This window comes from Argiope bruennichi, chromosome 4, assembly GCF_947563725.1.
Source record: "Argiope bruennichi chromosome 4, qqArgBrue1.1, whole genome shotgun sequence".
Lineage (NCBI taxonomy): Eukaryota > Metazoa > Arthropoda > Arachnida > Araneae > Araneidae > Argiope > Argiope bruennichi.
The window spans coordinates 69183509-69208186 of NC_079154.1; the positions used below are offsets into that span (position 1 = coordinate 69183509).

Genomic DNA, 24678 nt, shown 5'->3' on the forward strand with positions numbered 1-24678 from the left:
AATTCATAAAAAAACATTCAAATCTTTAAAAGCTATTTATAAAGATTAAGTAATAGATTGTGCTATTTAAATAATTGTTAAATTAAAATTCACCATCGTAATTCCTTATGATTGTAGGAATAAGATCTTCAAACAACATGATGAATGGAAACAAGATAAAATTAACTTATTTTATAACTTTAACTTTTTTATAGCTTAAATCTTAATTTTTAATCTTTCAAATTAATTAATAATTAAAAGCTACAAAAAACGATAAATACAAATTGCTAGTTGTCTTTAACAGTTTTTTGCAGTATTTCCAAAATTAGTAAAAATGCAATGTTCTACTACAAAGTATAAGCTATTTATTAATTAAGCCTAATTAGCAGTATCTAAATAAAATGCAAAAATATGAACAAGTGATATTTGTTATTTCACATATTATATAATAGCCTACTATGTTTTAATTAAATGCAGTTTTTTTCATATTTAATATTGCTGGTGAACTATTAATTAAAAAAATAGAAAAATTTACTTATTAAAGCCAATAACATAAAAAATCAGATGCAATATAGATAATAGAAAATATTTCAAGAGAAAAAGAATAAAACTTTTGAATTACCTGATTCTTGGTGATAATGTAATAATAATTTCATTAAGTCTTCTGCTAATTTTGCATCAGGGAACATTTCAGGGTTACATAAAGCAGATGCTGTTTGAGTTACAATTACATGGTGTGCAGTTTCATATGGTCCAATCTGAAAGAACAATACACACTTACAATAGAGTTCCAACTTCTTTAATTTTCATAACTTCTATTAAAATTAATATAATTAACTGCATTGATAGAAATAAAATATTCAAATTCCAGAGATAAAACAAGAAATTTTTAAAAAAACATTTAGTGGATTTTACATTAATTTTTGGAACAAATTATCAATAATAAATATCATCAGGGTTGCCACACTAATCTGAAAAAGAAATCCCCCCTGTATCTATACAGAGTATAAGAGGAAATGCATGAACATCATTCTTGTTAGTTATAACAGAATAACAATACTCCTTAGTTTTAATTAAAGAAAAAAATAAAGAAAAGTAAGTTACCTGAAATAAAAGTATAGTAAATTAATGTTTATATTTATATACAGAAAAAAAAATATATCTTTTTATTTTTGCTTATAATTTAAAAAGACAAATTCCCATGTTAAAAGGGGAACATTAATCCCTTCCTGATTTCTCTGATTTTTAAAGTCACTAAAAATTAAGGAGTTGAGTGGAATAAAAGACAAAATAATATTCTTGTTAACATGAACAAACCATTTATAATTCCTTCACAAAAAAAGAAAAAAAAAATGTTATAAAGCTTTTTTTCTTAATACCAATTCATATATCTATGCATAAATTTCTGTAATTTTTGTAGATTTATTCAAGGACTAGCTTTTAATAAATGTGAAATATAAAAATGTAAACATAAATTGATAAATAATGTTTTATGAATATTTTCATATTTTAAAATCAAACATAAAAGAAGGAAATTCTTTGAAAATCTAAACAAATTTGTATATTCAGTAAACATACACATATTTTATTTGATGAATGCATTAAAATAATTGTAAATAATTTTTGAAATTGTTAAAACATGATGATGATGCACTAATACATTTAAATTATCAAGTCAATAATTTGTTTAAATCATCATATTAGCAATCTCAACTAAATAAAATATACAGAAGAAATTATCTTCAAGAAACCAGAGAAAAGATCCTATACTAACCTTAAAATCCCTAGAAGTTTTTAAACGATAATAGGACTGATATAGGTAGAAAATTATTCTCTTCTCACTTGTAATAACATCTTCATCATCAAATTTTTTCCTGCGAATTATATGTTGGGAAGGTTCTTCAAGTAACAGACGTTCAAACACTGCCTGTAAAAACAATATATCACGATAATCATATGAAATATATTGTTTTTATCTTATAAAATTATATCAGAATATAAAACTTTCAATTATGCCAAAGAATATGAAACAGTACATATTTTATTTTTGAAGCAAATGTATTTAAAATGCTTATTTCTAGATAACTCTCAATAGAAATTCAAAGTCAAGCATATAACAATTTGATAAAACATTTTTAAATCAGAAAAACATTTATATTTACAAATATTCGTAAGTTATCAAATTGCAATAGAAATAAAATTTCCAAAAAAGAAGACTTGAATATAATTTCTGAATAGAAATGGCCTTTTTATTACTTATGGCATATACCAAAATAGTAATAAAATACTTTATAAAGAGCACTAAACCTTCTTCTTCTTTTTTTTTTTTTTTAGAAAACACAATGAATAAGAGGCTTTAAAATTTATCACCCAAAATTAGAAGATGGAATGAATAAAATATTCATAGATAAAAATATTAATACAAAATCACAGATACGTATATGTTAAAACTTCTTTTAAGCCCTTTTGCCTTAAGTAATAGTTAATTTTTTTATAACAATAATATAACAGCTTCTAAAAAATTTTTTTTTAAATAATTCTGTTGTAAACCATATTTTTAAGTTCTATTACCTTCAATAAATTGTATATTTAAAACTATAACAAATAATGTTCTAAATATATAAATGTAAAATATTTCTTAATTTAAAACATTATGAAATGAATATCAAAATTAAGTTATCATATCTGTATTACTTGCATTTAAGAAAAATGCATATTAGCTTTTTAAAAAAGAGTATTTTTACATTACATGAATATTTTTTTTAAAAATGAAACATTATTCAGTCTGGAAGATCAATAACTCCTTCCAATCGCTATTTAAGGTAATAAAGAAAATAATTTTTAATAAGTAATACAAGAAGTTGGTTTCTACAACCAAGCTCATGTGGACCAAAATTGAACATATTTAAATACTTTGGTATAATTGATGGTAGAGTTTTATCAAATATCTGTTTGCCTAAGTATCAGATGATAAACAAATGTTCATTCTTGTTGATGCAATTATTTAACTAGTGCATTCTTGTCAGTAATACTGAATTGTTGAATCAAAAGTAACAGTTTGCTGAATTTGTTTGATTCGTTGCTTCAAATATCAAAAGAATATATTTATGAAAGTGACTTGAGTTATTTAATTGTTTGTTTTTCGGAGTCCTGCAACTAATGATTAAACTAAAAATGAAGGCACTAGGATACTAGAAAAAGATGGTAATGAAACAATACCAACATTTAAAAAATTCATTAGCCTTTGTCAGAATACTGAATAAAGGGAAGAATTCAAAATAATAATAAATAAATAAACATTCCTGCTAAAATAATTCAAATCAATCTTTTACAGCTGAGTAAGTTAGATGGTATTCCTAAAATCTTTAAAAGTAATCATGAATAAAGTCAAAACATATCACAAAAAAAAAAAAAAAATGATTATGTAAGAAAGAGGGGATTATAAGAAAGTCTCTGAAGTCATAAAGTTCTGATGAAATAAATGACACACATATTGTTCTACATATCCTGATGTCTCAAATGACAAAATTAAAAATTATATTGGTCAAAGAGATAAATAACACAGTTACAGTATATTTGGTTTCATTTTACAAAATAATGAATTTAAATTTTTGGATAATTCTAGTTTTAACTAGTTTAAAGATTATGAAAAAAAAATCACAATAATTAGAATTATTATGAATTATCTAAATAAAAATAGCATAGTAATTTACCATTCCAAAGAGTGAAATTTCACTTGATAAATCTTTATAAAATTTAATGATTGAAATTCATTATGAAATTTTTTTTATGAATTTGAATTCTCACCAGATAATTATATTCTTTTTAAAATTTATGTTGAAATATATTGTGATAATTACATTATTACATAAAAAGAACCACTTATATTCACTACTCCATATATGGAGTCCTTAATTCTTCCTTGTGATAGAAAAACCAACACTTGCCTGTCGCGCCTTGCCAATGGCCACTTTAAATGTCTTTTCTTTTCTCAGGGTCAAAAATCTTATCCTCTTTGCCTGAAATGCTGCCAAAATCAGGCCTCTGCTGAACATATTCTAGACTGTTTAGGACTACTTTGGGGAGAAATTTATTCTTCTCCCTTCCTCGGTTTTGACTTTCTTCTCGTTAACAGATTTTTGGATTTGTTTTGACTAAGTCAGGCCATGGAGATTAGTAACAACTCCATATATCAGTGAATTAAATCTGTGGTATATGCAAAATAATTTTTGCAAAAATTCAGTAATATAAGCCACCAAAATAGGCAAACTTTTTTTTTCCCACATGAAGCAATTTTATCAGATAATGGACAAACCTAGTTTTCCCCTAACTTACAGAAAAATATTATCCAGTTATCTAGAGTCTATTATATAATTCAAAATTACTTTACAACATTATAAATACCGCACAAACAATAACACAAGCAACAGCACTAAGCATTTTAAACATTCCTGTAGTAAGATAGACAAGATATGCAACAACAAGAAACTGCATTAAAAAATATTACAAGGTATCTGCTTTACAGAATACCAGAGCCTTACAATAAGGTGTGACGCAGTATATACATATAAAGATTGTGTATTCCTCTTGTACTAATTCAATTAATAGCATGCAATGATGCATAAATAATGAATATAATGTGCCACCCCCTTTGAAGCAAAGAACTTACCTTCACATATTATTTTCTATTTCAAATTATCTCTAGAGTATTCACATATTATAATCTAGTATCAAACTATAATGCAACTGATGGTTTAAGTTAGGAGATTCATTAATATCACCAAGCTTGAAGCTAAAGATTTTTGCCTTGCCAATAATAAGAGATACTGGCAAAACATTAACATTAATATTTATAAAAATCTGAAGTTATCAACTCAAAGTTCATCGATTAATCATGTTGGTCCCATCTTCAATTATCTCACCTGTTTTATAGGTATTTCCAATGTGATTTTCACACAAAACATTAACACTAAAAAAAATTCCATTTTCACCTTTGAAAAATCCTGCTATTTAATGCTAGCATGTACATTTATTTTCTGATTCAAAATGCAGGTCCAGTCCGGAATGGCCAGTTAGATGGTGATTCACTAAAGGCCTCCAAGAAGGTGGCTGTTGGAGGATGTCACACTTAGATTTATATCATAATGAAAGATGTTTCTTTTATAAGTGTACATATACAGGGAAACCCAAAATAATGTTGATAAAATTAAAGGACAAATCAGAAACACAGAAATAGAAAAAAAAGTCACACTGAATCTCGGGCACAAATGCTACTGTCTGTCCACGACAAGAACACTGCTAGACAGTCGTCTATGTTTACAGCGGGCGTTATAGAAACAGGTAACTGTAGGAAGAGTTCATTTCGTAGAGGTAGATATTAATTCAAGTTTCTTATGTTGGCACGTTTAGCGCCAAATTGGCGATATTTGGTATTATTACATTTAATTCTTGAAAACAAATTAAAAAAATAATTCACTAAGCTGAAAATCATTTGCATACTCGGAATATTGAAAATATCTGCTATTCCTGTTATATGTATGCAAAGAACAAAACAAATCAAATAGAAAAAACTGCATAATTATTTGTATGTCTAACGACTGCACAAGAAGAAAAAAAATAATTAAGAAGTAAAATCATGCATGACAAAACATTAATCATCTTCATTTCATTTGTTTAAAATTTATATAAGTTATTAATATCAAATTCTCCGCAGCAAACGCAAGGTAATCTGTCTAATTTAAGATAAAAACTATAACAAAATTAATTGCAATTATTTCATAATTTTTACAAAAGGTTGCTTTTATTCTGTTATAAAGTAAAATGTTCATTGTTAAATATGCTTAAAACCTTTCCAAATTTATATTTATTTATTTTTCTGATGTATATACTATTTCCCGAAACACAAAATCAACGATTGCCATACTATCAATTTTCAGATTTTTAAAAATCAAACTTTGATTTGTAACTTATTTTCAATATGCAGAAGCTTTTTACAGCATAATTAATTTCGCAAAGTTTATATGTAAAAGTATTCTGAATTTGAAGATAATTCAAGAGTTCATTTATGCACGTACCAGATGTCCCGGACTTAAAGGAACCCAACTAAATAAGCCCAAAATCGCTTTCCATTATTCTACGAAAAACGCGGTAAAAGTTTGTTTTTGTATTCCAGATTACCATTTATTTATTTCCCTCGGCTTGAAAAAGAAATACAGTTATTTCAAAGAAAAAATTTTCTCGCAAACTGTCAATTCAAATAATAGAGCGATAAATGAGCTTTTCCTTTCAATGTATATCAGTAGCATGAGCTCGAGCAATAAAGGATCCAAATTCCTGCATGCATTTTATCACTTCGGGGTTTAAAATTCTTCACTCCCAATGTTCATCACATTTCTATTCAAAGCCCATCAATGCCGTTTGAGAATACTTATCTGCTACCGTTTTATTATCACAATCAGTGCACCTGAATAGTAAGGAATCTCGTTCCATACTTTAATCCTTCTAACTCACATTAACGTGCATAAATTTTTAGATTCTTGGAATCATAGTTAAGAAGGAAAGCTATTGAAACAACAGGGAGGCGAGAAAACAAGCCTGAATAAATGACTATATTTTATTGAAAAAAAAGTAATGTGCTATCTATAATATAATATTTTCTTCATACCATTATATAGTTGAATAATATTTCGCAATAAAAATGTAATAGAATTACTTCTTAACAATTGCATATACTCATTGAATTCCAGAAAAGAAATTAAATTGTTTTAATCTCTAAATATTTTCATATAGCATAATAGAATCACTATTTTTAATTTCAAAGTAGTTCTTTTTTTTTTCTTTTAAAACTATAAATACAATTTCTCAGAATTATTATTTAACACTAAGAGCAAAAGGTTAAAACAATGTTTTTTATTTTTTTATTTTCCACTTTTCATCTTTTTATCTTGACAATGATTGTGATAGGAGATAACTGAATTAATTATACCTGTAGATTTAAGGAAATTATTCAATAATTTCGATGAAAATAAAATACTGAATTGTGAAATATACTTCTTTAAAAAATAATGAAATTCAAAGTTCCCTGCAAGAACTTTTTTAATAAATTTTCAATACACTTTTCAAATAAAAAATTCAAAATCAATTAATTTTACTTATACAAACAGCTGAGTATAATTTGCTTTAAAAGTTTCAACTGTTCATTTTTTTTATAAATATGATCTGAAATGGATTTCTATATTTTCCAGTTCCGTATATCGATCAATTCAAAAGGTGATCTTATTTATGTTAAAAAGTTACATTCAAATTTACGATAATTATTTTATTAAATTTCAGTTTATAACATTAAATAAAAGTTTATGATCCAGAAAAAGCTATAAAAGTATATATATATATATATATATATATATATATATATATATATATATATATATATATAATAATGATATTTTAAACTTTAATTTTAATTTAATTAATTTTCAATGTTTTCTTAATTTACCGATAGTAACGTGCTTGTGATTTTAAAGTCTCTCTTTTCTTAAATCGAAAAGGCATTTTAAAGGATGTCGAAATATGAGACAAAAAAAATATTAAATAATGAAATGCCGTTAATATTAACCAAAGAAAAGATTAATAAAATATAAAAGAAGTAAGCTAAGCGAATATAAAGATACATGCAACTGCGACTAAAGCGAGAAGACGAATGAGCAACAGGTTTTCTTTTATCGCTTCACATTGACGCCAAGAAAAGGAATACCCTCTAGACTTCTATCCGATTCCACCCATTCAAAATGGATAGTTCCTATATGAACCTGTTTCTATAACGCCTGCCGTAAACATAGACGATTGTCTAGCAGTGTTCTTGTCGTGGACAGACAGTACCTAACCAGTGGACACTATTACGAGAACTAAACAAACATGCATCATTCCAGGTAATGGTTCTTTTTGAATAATAAATAATGTCTCTTGTTTGCTGATATATATATGTAGTTGTATACAATGGTTTGATAAAAAATATCTTAACAACAAAATACATATCCAAGATCCAACTAAAAATCCTGCGAAGATGATGCATTTCTGCAAATGGTTTGAGATGAATGCATCTATAAGCTTTCTGGTCAAAACATTTTTCACCTCTAAAAGTATTATTGTTTTATTACATATGCAATTTTTCTTTCAACTGTTTAAAAAATTATAAATTAACCTCTCTATCATCCTTGAATTATATTTTGCTGTAAAAGTTTTTCATTTCCCAACAGAATTTCTGACTTTACCTTCTATGTGGCTTTTTATTTATTTCTGTATGCCTCCTCTGCTCTTTCATTCTGTCAAATTACCCAATATATATATATAACCTCCACCATTATTATTGGCATTGCAAATGAAACAAAGATCATTTTATAATCAAGTATAATTTTTTAATAAATTGAATTTTCAAATTGTTGAATAATGTGGTTTAAATTATAGAAATTATTCATTTTTGAGAGGAATTTCTACTGTACAACAGCAATTATTTAGAATTAAAATTCTTATTTGCATAATATGAAATAAACAAAAGAATGAATTTATTAATTTAGGTTGCATGATGAACAAATTTTAGTCTTATACAGTCAACGAATATTCATTTACTTTGCATCCTTTTTGCAATGATTGTTTTTGAATATTAAATGACATCACAACTAATAGAAATTAATATGGACTCTTCTTTTTAATCAATTTAATTAAATAATTTTCAAATTACAATTAAATGTGAGATTTAAATTCATCAGACAGTTTAGAATCTTATATATTTTCAATAAAACTTACTAGTACAGAAAATAATTCACTAATAAATTTTCAAACTCTGAAATAAACACAATGAAACTTAAAGCTCCTTAATTTCCAGTGTTTTATTTTGATTTTATTGACTGATTTTGATTATTTTCAAAGGGAAGGTAATTATTATCCTAAAATATAATGATTATTATAATCATACACATGATCTTAATTCAGCATTTTATCTTTATTATTCAAGCACAGCCTTGGAACTTACAATAAAAACTATATCTACAGAAGTTTCAACATGGATTCTAAACAAAAGAGGTATAAAATAATCCTAACACATGCAACATATATATATACACACACACATGCATATATATACACCACATTTCAAATTCACAGAGCACACTACTATCTGGAACATAAAGCAGTTTCCAGTGAAGTTGAAAAAAAAGAAGGAAGATATCAGATTCTTAATGGCCGTTATTACTGCATGTCATCACTGTGCACTTGCCAAATTAAATGCATGTTTACAAAATCATCATAAAAAGGCACATTATCATTCATTTTGAATATTTTTATAAAACCTGGCAAAGTAGTAGCAAAATACAAAAGTAGACAAAAAAGAAATGATGACAAGAGACAAATGTTGAAATGCACAGTAACTTATAAAACAATAAGCATTTGTTATCGATAATTGAAATTGCCATTCATCTCCAAAATGCATCTGAGCTAAACATATCAAATGGATATACCTTGCAGCAAACATTTATGACAGAATGATAATCTGCAAACTAAGGGGATTTCATGCTATGGTGCCAAAAAATACAACTGATTTTGACTTCACCAGAAATCAATATTCAAAACAATAATATAAAATCTAAATTAGCTCACTTTCTATTACCAAATTTTTTTTTCAAATTACAAATGAAGTTAAAGTAAAATTTCTATTATATCTACAATTCTCAAACTAGTATAAAAGTAAAGTGAAATTATAATTTGTTAATAGAAGTCACTATACAATAAACACAATAAATACAAATAGCACAAAAAAAAACTTACCCTATCAATAGAGTTTTCATCTATTTCAGTTTGATAACATAAAGCAACATGTACTTCATTTAAGAATATTAGAGAAGATGGTCCATTCTTATTACAGCATGGATCTATAAAAAAATAATATATTATTTAAAATAGTACTAAATGATTTTTAGAATTTATAAAAATAATACTAATTAAACAGTTTTTTAACAATAGTATTCAAAATAATTTAAGATTAATGTTTTGAAAAAAAAAAAATGTGATTCATAAAATTATTTAAAATGTCCAACTAATAGAATCAAATGTTCTAATTATTTCCATATCACAAATTATTAAACCAAATCAGCCTTTTAAACAGAAATTAATTCATTGTCAGAACTGCAACATATTACACAAAAACAAAATACAATAACTTTATTTTTATATCTGAAATACATTTAAACACGTTTCAGTTATTAATATAACATTTATCTTTAAAAAAAATCCCACTCTAATGATATATCAACATTATTAAAAACACACATAATAATAATAGTGCAAGTTAATGTGACAACTCAATATTGACATGTCATAATGAAATTATATGCTCAGAATTTAAATCTTTTGTACGCCTTACATATACATTTTTTTTCACTAAATCAGAAGATTGATTTATTATGACATTAATAAAATCAATCTGAAATTTGTTTTCACAAAAAAGGAATGGTTCAATAGTATATGGCTGCTGAAATTCTTCTCAATTTCTTCAAAATAAAACTTATGAAAAGCATATTTCAACAGTCAAATGACAAAGCCAAAGATTTCTTATTTTTAAATAAATCTAAATTAATTCACATGAGAATTATATACACTAAATACAAAATTGATTACCAAATATTTTAATAAATAACTACATTTTTAACTTTTTAAATAAATCTATGTAATTTTTTTAAATATAAAATTTATCATGAATTTAAAAGATGAAATTATTTCAAAAATTCCATCTATATATAAATAATAGAGATTAATAATTAAAACTGTTTGATCATTTTTTAAAAAATATGTTCAGTAATATGATTTATATTTCATAATTATTTCAAATTACTATAAATTTCAGCTAGTCATAGAAAATTGTACTATTCATGTACTTTCCATAGTTAAATTCCATTGCAAAATATTAATTAAAACATTATTTAATACCTTTGGATAATGTTATTCGAAATACATGTTCATAAAAATGACTGGAAATGTGCTTTTCTCTTTCGTCCAATTTGGGAACTGTCACTTCCGAAGACTGCATTTCAGCACCAGATGATTCTTGAGAACCACATTCACCACTCTTACTAGGTCTGTCAATTATTTCAGATGGAATCACGCCAGCTTTAAATGCATCATTTTCATCAGGACACGGAAACAGAGCAGCAAATGGATTTTTATACTCTGGATCTGACATGCTACCTTGAAATAAAAAAAGAACAAAATATAAATAACTGACTTCATATATATATATAATATTGACTTTTTTTAAATAACTTTTGTAAGTTTCATATCATGATTTCCTTCTTAAAAGATATATCTTGGACCAACAAATTATATATTTAAAAACTGTTTAAATTTTTTTTTAACTAGGAAAGATTTATTTTAACATAAGTTTGTACTAAAAAACATAAATTAAAAAAAATAAAAAAAAACTTACTAATATCTTAAAAAGAATCTTTCACTTATTAACAACACACAGGAATTACTTTAAAAAAACAATACACAAGAGTTAAGCATGCCAATACTTAATAGTATTAATATTCCATCATTTCAGAGCAATAAAATAAATTCAGAGTTATGATAAATTGTCTTGTGGACATTCAATATAGGATTACTTCTTTTTACAAATGCAATATAATCACTATCAGCATTTTTTAGAGAATTTAACAATTCAACTGATATTTGACCTTTCAAATCACATTTATCTCTCTGCTTAAAGCCCTTTGACAGTTTTAACTAGGCTTGACAATGGAGAATTACAGAATGAGATACTAAACTAAACTGTCATCTGTTCATTAGATCTCCAAGAAAGTCCACCCATTATAATAAATAGATGTTTTACCAAAAGTAAATACACTATCAAATAGTTTAATGAATTATCAATGCTTAAAATATAAATAAATGAATTTTTTCCCCCTTTAAAGCATATGTTTGTTATTTCAAAAAGTACATTTTTAAACAAAACTTGTTTATGCTGCTTGGCCACATACATTTGGCTATAAAATGTAGATACTTAAATATCTACATGTGAGGAGCATATGAATTGTTCTTTATCTAGAGATAGATCTTGTTGAAAACCACAAATTCTAAAAACTACCTTCCTTTCTCTTCAAATAAAAATCCCCACACTAGCCATGCTGTTGTTATTAGTTTATGCAAACAAATATCAATATATATGCAAATCTACTTTCTAGGACTTTCTCAAATTTAGAAAATAGTTTAATAAATAATGAAAATAATAAATGATGAAATAAAAAATTAATAGTTTAAAGATAAGAATTGAATTTATTAAAGAAAGGTTTTCAATTATTTAGAACTTTCAGTCCATTACAAATAAATATAAAATATCAATATAACTAACCAAAATAATTAGAAAAAATTGTAATACACTCCCAACTGTACATAAAAGCATAAGCTAAAAGTAAGTTGTATTTTCATACAATATATTACACCAGACAGCTTATATATGCTTATTTATTGTCAGTTTTTAATGCTGTCATAATTCTTACCAGTATTTACACAACTTATTGCTAAAATTTCAAAATTTTCTTGCATTTTAATATTATAAACCAAAATTAACAAGAAATTATTAGTTATAAATTTAATTTATTTTTGATTATTATGCAGAAAGATTACAGCTTCTAATTACATTGCCATTCTGACAGATTCAGTATTAATCATACATTTCAGCAATTAATTAAAAAAAATTGGGGCATTTTTTAACATTCAGCTACTCACTAACTTATTTCTAAAAAGTTGATCAAAATTGCAATCGACAATGTTCCTTGTTCAGCGTTGTTAATTGATTGGATGAAAAGAGGTAGAACACTGTAGAAGGAGATTATTAATTAAATGATAGGAATGATCTAAAGAAAGCTTTTTTTTTAAAGTCTTTGATCTTAAAATTGGCATTGGACTGTCACTATCGAAATTGGTTGCTACAAGCAAATGACTGATAATTAAGAGTCAGTGGACTTTCTATACATTTAGATACAGGGAAGCCATTCCATGCTATTTTGATAAATGCAATTGATTAATTGTAATGCCCATAATCATCACAAAGGGCTATAACTGTATTTCATAGCTTAAAAAATAAAATTTATTTAAAATTACTTAATTCAAACAATTTATAAACTGCTTGCTTCAAAATAAAATACTCAGTTACATATTATAACAATATTTTTCTGCCACTACTTGTACAAAATAATACTTTGTAATGACTTTCATAACACACAGTTACCACCTGATGCATTTAATTTCTCAAAAATAATAGAATATCAATTAGAAAAATATTACATTTGAAGTTCAATTCAGAACTTTAGCTAATATCTTATAAATATTATATACTACAAAAATTTGTCGTCTTTTTTTTTTTAATTTTCCTTTAAAATATATTGATTCTGAAATTTTAAGCCTAAAAAATATAAACACACTCTTTTTTTAAAAACAGCATATGCTTCTTATTGATTGCTGCTAACTTCATTGAACTATTCAAAACCTCATAACATTAAGGAACATGACTTAATAAAAAGCTTATAGTTTCAGAAGACTCAGATTCTAAAACATTATTTCACTTGAAAATTAACATTATCGCACTTTTATAAAATTATATTGATCTAAGAATTAAAATATAATATTTGATTCAAAGCAGGAAATTCAAGTGAATTTAAAACTATAAGCTCTACTTATAAAAAAAATATTTAAAATAATAATTCAAATTTAATAAATTAATTTTACAATACTAATGTCTAAATAGAAAAGTTTTACATATTCTGATATTTACGCATGCACTTAATATTTGTTAGTCTTACTGAATCAGAAGATTACTTAAATCCAATTATTTTGACTGTTGTGATGCAGTTATATTGATCATAATATTCACACATTTAAACAAATATAAACCTCAGATTGCATTTATACCAACTTCCCTTTGTCCTTAAAAATAGAGATTAAATAATTCATTCAATATGAATAATATTCAGAAGTTTTCATTACTTTTTATTATTAAATATGTTATTATTTCTAAAATTAATTTCTTCCCAATTATTACTCTTTCCAATAAAGAACATAGTACCTACAACTGTACAAAAATGCAGAAAATCGACTGTTCTTACTATTTATGACACAATTATAAAATGTAAAAAGTAACTCAGTTTTTGAAAGAGTCTAAAACATTAAAAAGCCACAGAATTATGAAAAAAAAAAAAAAAAAATGGCGATCAAATTTTAAGTGTTTAGATTTTTTTTTTTTTTTCATTTATGCAGAATGCAATCTAAGTACACGTAGGGACTACTTTTGTACGAACTGACAGATAGGTATTATGAATATCTTTGTAATCTACATGAGTAAAAAAATATCTAATGCACGAATTAAAAAATTAATAAATAATTTAATTCATATCAAGAATACAATTCTTGTGGCATTTACTATTCACGAAGTTAAAAAAATTGTTCGATAAAATTCCTTTCTCGAATTCATACAAAGGATTTCAAAGAAAATTGTCGTTCCCAGAAAATAAAAATTATTTTCTATTAAATGCACTCATTAGAAATTTATTTCTCACAATTTTCATTCTTTTATAAATACATCTGATCAAATATTAGCATTTAATAATAGAAGCAAATATTATTATTCTAATAATCACTACTCTTAATACACATGATAAGGAAAAAGAAAAGTTTCAACTTACCAATTTGTATATTTCAATCTTCTTAAAAATCTATATGATCTGACTTAATTGCATGCTTGTTTAGAGCTATTGCACGTACTTTAATAATGTAGCAGCTACACTATATTTCCAGAACGAACAAATACACAGAATCACGTAAACAAAAATTTTACTTAATATTTTTGGCAATAAGTTGAGATGTATATTGGCTGAAAATAAAAAAAGCGAGTCATCATATATTACAGTTGTAGTAAATAATGACTGCTAATGATGCAGTTTTGGAAACATAAAGGTGGTGGAGAGGATTATATTGATAAAAATCAAAGCAATATCGTTAAATTTTGATGATTTTGATAATAATAATTATAATACTTCTATTCATCTAGATATTTAAAGCAAATAAAGTTCCACACAAGGAAACCACATCGATTCCGATTGAAGAAATGTTACCAAGATAAAATTCATCAAATTAAATAATGAAGCATAAAGTTTTATAGATAGAAATGTATGAATGGACATAGTAAATCAATATCAATAAAAGGAAACAGTGGATAAAATTTTGGAAAAGTGAAAAGTTAACCGAAATTTTAAAAAAATGTATTTGAAAATTTATTTATTTTGGTGATTATGATGCAGCATATGTCAAATCTACTGATTTCCAAGCATCTAATGCCCGTACAAAAAAAAAAAAAAAAAAAAAAAAGAGGGGGAGGGGCAAAATTAAGGCTTACAAAAAATACTTAAATTATGGTAGCAACTAAACAGCAAACTATTCAGAATAGCGAAGCGATCAAGCCTTAAGAATAAATCAAAATGAAAATATTCTTCTGAAAACATATAAAACAACAGATGCTGACCCTCGCTCTTTAGTCCAAATGCCTCCAAAATCCACGGCTATTTGCTACCCTGTCCATAACTAAGCTTTTCTCTGCACAATTTCTAAGCTTTTTTCCTGGTTGAATAGATGGATAATATAACTTATTGCGGGAAAAACAAGCACACTCTATTAGCATAAAATGCCCGCAAACATTGATACGATATTGTCTTGTATTCAGAATATCTAATAACATTATAGAAATTCGGACAATATCTTGAGAATCCGATCCTTGAAATTGTCTTGGGAGCCCACAATTTTAGAGGACCCCACAACTTATGATATTTATGAAGTAATTTGATTTTGTTCCTTCCTGAGAGTAATTTCTTATAAATGCTTGCTATCATTGTTTTAATATAACAATTAAAAATTATGTATTTATAAAAGTCGCGCGATCGAACTTACTGAAAATTAAAATGTTATTCTACAAGTATTCTCAATTATCGTTTGGCAATTATATATTATGTTATTTTAAAATTCTAAAAGAATACGGTGTTTTATAAGTAAAAACATTTCGCTATAATTAAATATTTTTAAAATGTTTTGCCTTTTTATTGCTAATTTATTAATTAATTTTAAGTTTTATTTTATCGCTTTTTCTTAGCTATTTGCAGAAATCAACTTTTTTGAAACTGATCAGCTATGAAATGTTTTACTATTTCAATTTGCCATATATAACTAGCTACTAATGTAAAGATTTAAAAAAAATATTTATTTTTAATAATTGAAGAAAAATAAAGGGTGCCCGAAATTTGAATTGCACCAGGGCCGCTCAGAGGCATACCCACATAAAATGGTGCGTAGGGAAGTATCAAAATAGCTCTTTATCACTATTTTTTAAATTACAATTCTCATTTCTCCAACATCCTCCCCCACCCCCTCTACCAAATATTATGCCGGAATAGAAGCCGAAGACAAACTTAAATAATTTTTGAATTAATATGGCCTACATCTTAATTAGTCAAACAGATTAACTAATTTATTTTTAAAAATTAAATAATCTACATAGTAGTTTTAAAGGCAATTATAAAAAAATCTTGATAAATTGTATAAAAACATTTAAAATTATATTTTAAAACATAATGACTAACATATCAAAATGTGCAATATATGTGATTATTTTAGAGAGAAAATCGTATACAAATATCAGTACTAGGGATCCCAGCAACGAGATTAATGGAATATTTAGTGATTTCATATTTTTCTAATACATATATTATTTCACACTAATAATTATTTGAATTTCTCGTTTAAAACTTTTTTTTGTAATTTAAATTATTAATATGTCAAACATTTACCGACTATGTCTAAAAAAATCTAATTAAAAACTTAAAAAAAAACACCTTTTTTTTTGTATAAATATTTATGATGCCTTTCAGATGAATGTGCCGTATGCATTTAATATTCATTATGCAATTATATCTATAAATATTAAAAGAGGAAATATATGCTTCCTGTCTATAACCACATTGGCGTTTTAGTGGCCAAACTGTTAGAATTAACTTTAAGCAAATATGACTTGGAGAAAGTGAACAATCACCTCAAAACAAATTTTCGATAAAAAATTTTAATTAATCCAAAAGAAAAAAAAAACGACTTCTTCCGATAACTTTTGAAACTATTATCTCACATAAACATAAGTACTATCCAACTCCAATTACTTCACCAACTTTTCCAACTACATCACCTTAAAATTCAAATATATTTGTAGCAACTTAAAATTTAAACACAATTTTCAACAATATAATTAGTTGTGCAATTTCTCTCCAATTTCAACAAAGTTTAAAGATTATCTCCAAGTACGATTTGTGGCAATAGTTTCTATTGAAAATTATGCCATACCCATATCTTTGCTTCATCAAACCATTAAATCGATTTTTTTTTCATTTGAAAAAGATTATAGTCTCGATAACTTTTTATTTTCACGAATACGAAATACAGAGAAAGTACCGTAGTCGTTAAAAATTACGAACTCGAAATTTTTAGGAGCCTCAGCGTTTTTTATCTCCTTGAGTTCGAAAAACCCATTTTTGGAAAATGTCTGTCCATCTGTGACAAAGATAACTCAAAAATGTTTTAAGCTGGACACGTGAAATTTAGTATACAGTCTTTACACCAGATTTATAGATTTCTATAACATTCGAGTAAAATCCACTCAGAGGTTGTTCGAATATAAGTGAACACGATAATCACTAAATAAAGAGAGCTAGATGGATAAAATTCGGTAAAAAAAATTACTTCTATAATGTAGATACTTATCAAATTTTGAGTCGAATCCAAAAAAGATTTGACCATCAGTCGGTCTGTATTTTCAGAAGCATGTATACAAGCGATAACACAAATGCACAATGATTTAAATACATCAAATTTGGTATGTAATTTTGTGACTGCCAGTCTAGTTTTGTATAAATGTTTGTTTAAATCGAATAGGAAAAACATGTTTACAACACAAATTCGCCTTTTAGATACTATTAATCGCATGCCAGGGATTATTCACCCGAAATCTCGCCAAGGATCACATGATAGATTCAGTAAAATGCAAAATTCGCGACAAAGGTTAATAACTATTGTACATCAATACCATGCAAGGCATTCTCTGGGACATCACTTTTATTAGAGAGTAAGCGAAAAAATTTTGGGGAGACTAAGCTGATTAAATCAAGAATTTTACGTAATGAAAAAGTAGTCAATGATTTGATAGGCTTCTCTCACTTTCTGTTCTTCAGGATAAGGTAATTTTTATTTCAGGATTAGATTTTTCATATCATATTAAAAGTAAATAAATTATTTAGGCAATTTTCATAACTTTTAAAGTTATAGACATTCTTAACTATGCATTTTATATGCAAATAGCAATCTTTCTTATTTTGAAACTTAAAAAATTTGTAGCTATTAATTTATGTTATTCATTTAATTGATTTATATAGATAAATTATAAAATTCATAAATTAATCATGAATTCAGGGATCTATTCTTAAAAATTCTAGTGTCACAATATGTCTTTTTAGTAGCTTTACAAATGGAAATGTTTGAATTTAGTACCAGATATTAATTAGATGCGATGCAAAATAGGATGTTATTTTTCGTAAACTGAAATAGAAGAATCTTTTTTAATACAAAATAAAAAAGATAGCTATACTTTAATTTTAAAAATTACTATATACATAATTGAAGAATGTAGCAATCCAATTCAAAAGAGTATTTTTACAAGTAATTAACATGAACTTGTTAGTAAATTTGAATTATTTAATAAAATAAAATTTCTTTCTTTAAAATAAATTAGAATTTCTTTGTATTTTAATGTTAAGCTGAAGATTTAACCATTAAGCTTTCAAAACAGCCTTAGAAATACCTTGTTTTCAACGAAATATACTTCAAACATGCCGAAAATAATTTTTATTTAATTAAATTTAAGAAAATAACTCCATAGCCAATGCTACAATCACTGAAAGTATAAAAAATAAATAAAAATAAAAATAGAATATCGATTAAAATGCTTATAAAAAAACTGAATTTTTTAAAATTTAAAAATATTGCTTTGAAAAATTAAGACTGCGAGTTAGTATAAATTGCATTTAAAAAAATAGAACAAAATTCAACTCTAAGCTCCAATAAATGAAAATATTTAAAAATTTTCTGGAATTTTATCTCAGTTTAATGCGATTATATAGTCTTAGAATGAAGATTAGTCAGTATTTTCTTGATGCAGCTGATCTTCCTTGAACTCCTTCAAACTCTTCTATCATATCCTGCATATTTTCTTTCATATCGAACATCTTCCTTTATGCGTCTGCCAATATGATCTTTCTATAGTATTTTAATTGTATTAGGAAGGTTTTTTTTATTTCTTTAAAATTGCATCTAAATTTAAATTTTAATTTAATTTTTAAATACGAAATACTGTAATCAAATCTCTAGATAGGAGCATGTAATTAAATGTTTTGTTAATTTATCAGAGTTTGCTACGTAAAACTAATTACATAGGGAATAAAAATCAACAAAAAATGATGCATGAAGGTAGAAAGAGAGAATGAGGTCTCCGAATTTTCATTGCTTAAGTGCACTTTAGAGGATTTGATTGACATCTCCTAAAGCTTTCACTAGGAGGTGAGGACTTAATATCATCATGATGCTAAATTAGATGCCTCTGGAACTATTATATGTCTCTTTTATAGAGACTTAACACATATTCACTTGTATTGTAATCATAGATTATTCCAATTTTTTTTTTCTTTTTGTTTAATATTCTGTGAAAGTAAATTTCCTACGCATTTTACAGAAATTTAGCTTCATGTAAGAACCAAATCATACCTAGATAGGAGCATGTAATAGTAATGGTATTTTAAGTTCAGGATTAGACTTCTGCCAAAATTAATATCAACTAGCAATCCCACAAATATTAAAATTATATTATGAGCACATTTTTTTAAAGAAAACATCAATTTTTTTCTCATTTATTTCCCATGTTCGTGATTATAACTTAGCAGCAAAATTAAAAAAAAAATAAATAAATGTGTGTTTGAAAAAGATTTAGAAAAGAGTATTTTTCCCCCTTAATAATTTTATGTAAGTATTTCTGCATTTCGAGGTAATCAAGAATTATGTACTGAAAAAACGTACATACATATATTTAATTTTTTGAATTGTTGTAAGTGAATTATATATATATATATGTATTCAAAATTCTGAATAACAGGGTGAAAACCAACAAAATGTTCTGCATTTTTTTGCAAGCTAAATGATAGCAGGCATTTTCACCAAATATAGTATAGTGCTGTTTTAAAATTCATGATTTTTTTTTCTCGCTAACTTCATAATACAAGATTACCATATTTATGCACGTTTGAAAGATTGTGAAATAAAATTTCCCACAATAATGGATACTATATTCTTCCGCTAAGTTACGAAATCGAATTGATTCGTGGGAAATGTCGATTTCATGTAGCAATTCGATTTCGTAATTTGTTAATTCTTCTTTTGTCTTTTAAATGATGATGGAGAATAAAACATTCGTCCTTAGAAAACTTAATTTTTTTTAGTAGATCAAAGCTACTATTTTACAATATTAGATTTACGATATTTGATATCGTATAATATTGTGCAATAGTGTATGATTTTGCAGCATATTTCGCAATCTAGATATTCGATATATGGAGGAAGACGAACAAATTATGAATTTTGATAGCAAGCAACTAAAATAAATTAAAACAAAAAAAAAGGTTTATTTTTTGAAAAGCAGATCATATTAACTATTTCATAAGATAACAGATATTTTTAGTTTTATTCTGGAAAATTAAATAGCTAATGTAAAAAATTGTTATTACCTCCTGTTGCGTGATGAATCCGTGTGATCCATAGTTATCTAATTACGTGGATAAGAGGAAGAACTTTTATAGCATTTAGAGTTATTTAATTTTAGTCCGAATTTAAAATCATTTTAGAAAAAAAAATACTTTTAAGATTCGGACCTAGAATGCTTTATTCAACAGTTTTCTTGAAGAAGAATTCTGTCTTGCAAATATTTTTTTTATAAGAATATATTTTGTAAGAATATTTTTGGTGTAAAATTAAGTTTACATTAAATTTTCTTAATCGAAACATATTTTTTTATAAATATAATATTAGCTAGTGGCATAAAGTACTATTGAGCCATGAAATGATTATTGATAAACAATTTAATTTCTTGTAAATATTAAACGATTTGTAATTACATGAAAAATAATTCATTTAATCAAAAAATACACCCATTTTTACTTGTCGGAATAAAGCAAATGCTAATCTCCCCTTCAAACTTTTTTTTTTTCAGTTTCATAAGTACCATTACATTTTTACTTCTCCATATAAGAAATATACAAAAATAAAATATTGTAATTATCAAAAAATATGAAATCTATATTTTGACGAGTCTCCACGTTTCAAATCTTCCGTCGACAGAGCATTTTTGGAAGTCTGAAAGGCACATTTTGAGGGTTATGTTTTTCTATGAACACGATAGCTCAAAAACATTTTATGGTGATTTTATTAAATTTTAAATGAAATCCATTCAGAAGAAGTCAATCTGCCAGTCGTCCTATTATAAGAGAACACGATAACTACTAAACATAAAAATCTAGATAAATAAAATTCGATATATTGATCCATATTAATCTAAAATATAGATTCTTACCAAATTTCGAATCAAATCTGTCAAAAGATTGACTATCTGTACATTCGTATGAATGAAAATGCATTAACTGAAAAACAAAACTACTTAAATCAATGAAATGTGATCTTGAGACTATAACTATGGTTGTATGTCAAATTTTAGTTTTAATCTGCGGGAAAAAAGATGTCCAAAATAGAAATTCGATTTTCTGTTATTTGTGCCTTAACCACATGCTAGAAGTTATTCGAAGAAAAAAACCCGTCAAAGATAGCTTGACAAATTTAGTAAAGAATGATATATTCACGCCGGAAATCAATATTTTGTAATTGTTCCCACTAATGCCATGCAAAACATTTGCGTCCTTACCCAGAGTCCACAATTTTATAAAGAGGAGGGTGATAATTCTTGCATTATGAGAAAATTTTTGGAAAGACTATACTCGTTAATTTCTTATAGAATCTTAAAATAAGCTGAATTCTAAACATGCATTCCATTCTTGTAATAACTTCTGAAATATTTTTTTGGAGAAAAAAGAAAGAATTTATCTTGAGGAAACAAAACTCGTGAGAGGAAACAGACGAGAATAAAAATATTAAATTTGATGAAAAAGAGGAAGAATTGTATGAAGTCAGAAATATTGCTCAAAGAAGTTATTATACTTTCATGAAAATATTTGATAAATACATCAAGCACAAAAAGATAAAAAATTTTCAGAGACCAAGTCAAAGACGCCTTACTGATATAGAAATAAAAGCTGTAGTAAGAGAAACCAAAGCAAGTATAATTGTGCTTATAAAATAATGTCTAGACAACTACTTTCCCAACATTTAAATTTAAAAAAAAATTATTTTACCAAATAATAATAACCTGCCAAATTTAATATGAACTTGTAAATTAATACTTTAATATAAAAGGAATTCAAAATGTAAATGTATTTGTAATAAAATGGTATTAAGCAATAAAGTACTTTGGTCATAGACTATTAATCTGCTGTCAAAAAAAACTTTAATGTGCTCTTTGGTGGTTTAAATTTTAATGTGTGTTTAATAAATAGATTGGAATTTTAAGATCTGATTTAAAATAATTAACTAAATAAGAGACCTTTTTTTGGTCAATTGTTTCGCATTCAATAGGATTAAATATATTATCACAAGTCGGTTGTTAAAAAAAGAATATGCAGTGCTTCTATAGTTATTATATTATGTTCTGTAATTCTTATTTTCTTATTTCGTAATTGGAGATGCTGTCTTCTGAGTTAACATATTTTCCCTATATGAGTAGTTTATGCCAATAACTGTGCTGTACCCAATTTTTAACGGATGTAGTTATTGGAAATAGGCTTCTGAGTACGCACGTTGGGAAATCATACGCAATGATCTCAAAATTAAACCTCTAAAACATTCGCAACGAATTGTTGCAGTTAATCATTTCACTAATGATTCATCCATATCAAATTCCCTTAAGAGACCCAGAACTATATTTAACCAACTTTCAGAAAACAAACCAGCTGTTCAGGCAACGGGGACTCAATAATACGTAATCAAGAGCAATTCTAAATACCAGTTCATTTATTTATTTAATTTCCCCCACTTTTAACAAGTTATTGGTATGGAATCTCCAAGATATAAATTCTTATATTACATTCTAAATTCCTGAAAAATTTTCATATTTTATCCCCTTAAAATAAATTAAAATTTTCTCTAATTAGTAATTTTTATTTCAATTAAAAGGACTATTCGAAATTAGATATGGAGGTGTATTTTGGTGTTTCTCATTTAACGAAATTCCAAAAAGAACATTTAGTTTACCATATCTACAAAATATTAATCAAATTATACTGTACTTAAGAAAAATATAGAGCATCGTGGAAGATTTGGATTTCTGATTTAATGATGCTAAGAAGAAAACATAAAAAATGAAAAATATTAAAAACAATTCATTTTATATAATACATAAACATGCTAAGAATTTTACCATGTTAAACATTTTAGGCCTAGAACTTAGTTAAAATTTCAATTAATTCAAAATTAAGTAAGATTTTGGCATTTTTTCAAGATACCATCTGAAAATATTATTTCCGAAAAATTATTTTCACACCATATTAAATTTTAAAAATTAGCATTTTCAAGGACACAAATTAAATTCTGTATGATTAATTTCTCTCTAATAAATTTATACAATTTGTAAATAATATATACAGTGGCTCCCAAAAGTGTTCGTACACTAAAGAAATTTGCAGAAATTGTGTTCTATACTTCTTAATAAAGCATTTCATTAGTTTTTTTTTTAATTAGCATCTTTAAATAGTTCTTAATAAAACTGAACAAATATTTTTATAAAAAAATCAAGTAGTATTGTTCTAAAAAATAAATAAATAAAAAATGTCACAAAATTAGAACACAAAAGTCTTCGTACATCCAAACATTATTTATTTAAATTCATCATAAAAATATCTTTTGCTGCTTATTTTTCTTCTAATTGAAAAATACACTAAAATCGCTTGATTTCAGTATTTAATATCACAATTATTTATTCTATTTACTTTATTCTTAGATATGACGCGCATTCGTAAAGAAACGAGTTTAGACGTACGTAAATTAATTATATTTCATTTTAAAGCTGGAAAATCAATTAGAGGCATTGCAACTATAACTAATCTACCTCATTCAACGGTGCAAAGCATAATAAAACGTTACAGAGAGGGAAAAAAAATTGCAAACAAGCCTCGTAATGATCGCTCTCAAATTCTGTCAGCTAGAAGTCAAAGAAATATTGTGAGTAAATTTCTAAAAAATCCACGTCTGAGTGCAATAAAGTTTACTTCACAATATAATGAATCAAATGGAACTTCTATTTCCTGTGAAACTATTCGTAGAATTCTTCGGAATGCTGGTATACATGGCCGCTCTGCACGAAGAAAATTCTTTGTAAGTCAGAAGAACAGAATTGCTAGGCTTAAATTTGCCAAATCTATG

General features: G+C 25.8%; 1 protein-coding gene across 1 annotated transcript in view; it reads right to left on the reverse strand.

Annotated features, from left to right (window-relative positions):
- Positions 1 to 14863, reverse strand: part of LOC129966178 (ubiquitin conjugation factor E4 A-like) — a 35008-nt gene extending 20145 nt beyond the window's left edge. Inside the window, exons 1-5 of the mRNA XM_056080581.1 lie at positions 14706 to 14863; positions 10957 to 11214; positions 9799 to 9902; positions 1754 to 1906; positions 602 to 737 (exon numbers count right to left, since the gene is read on the reverse strand). Of these exons, the coding sequence (XP_055936556.1) occupies positions 602 to 737; positions 1754 to 1906; positions 9799 to 9902; positions 10957 to 11209 (646 nt within the window). The 5' untranslated portion in view covers positions 11210 to 11214; positions 14706 to 14863. The remainder of the gene's footprint in view (positions 1 to 601; positions 738 to 1753; positions 1907 to 9798; positions 9903 to 10956; positions 11215 to 14705) is intronic.
- Between the last annotated feature and the right edge of the window lie 9815 nt (positions 14864 to 24678).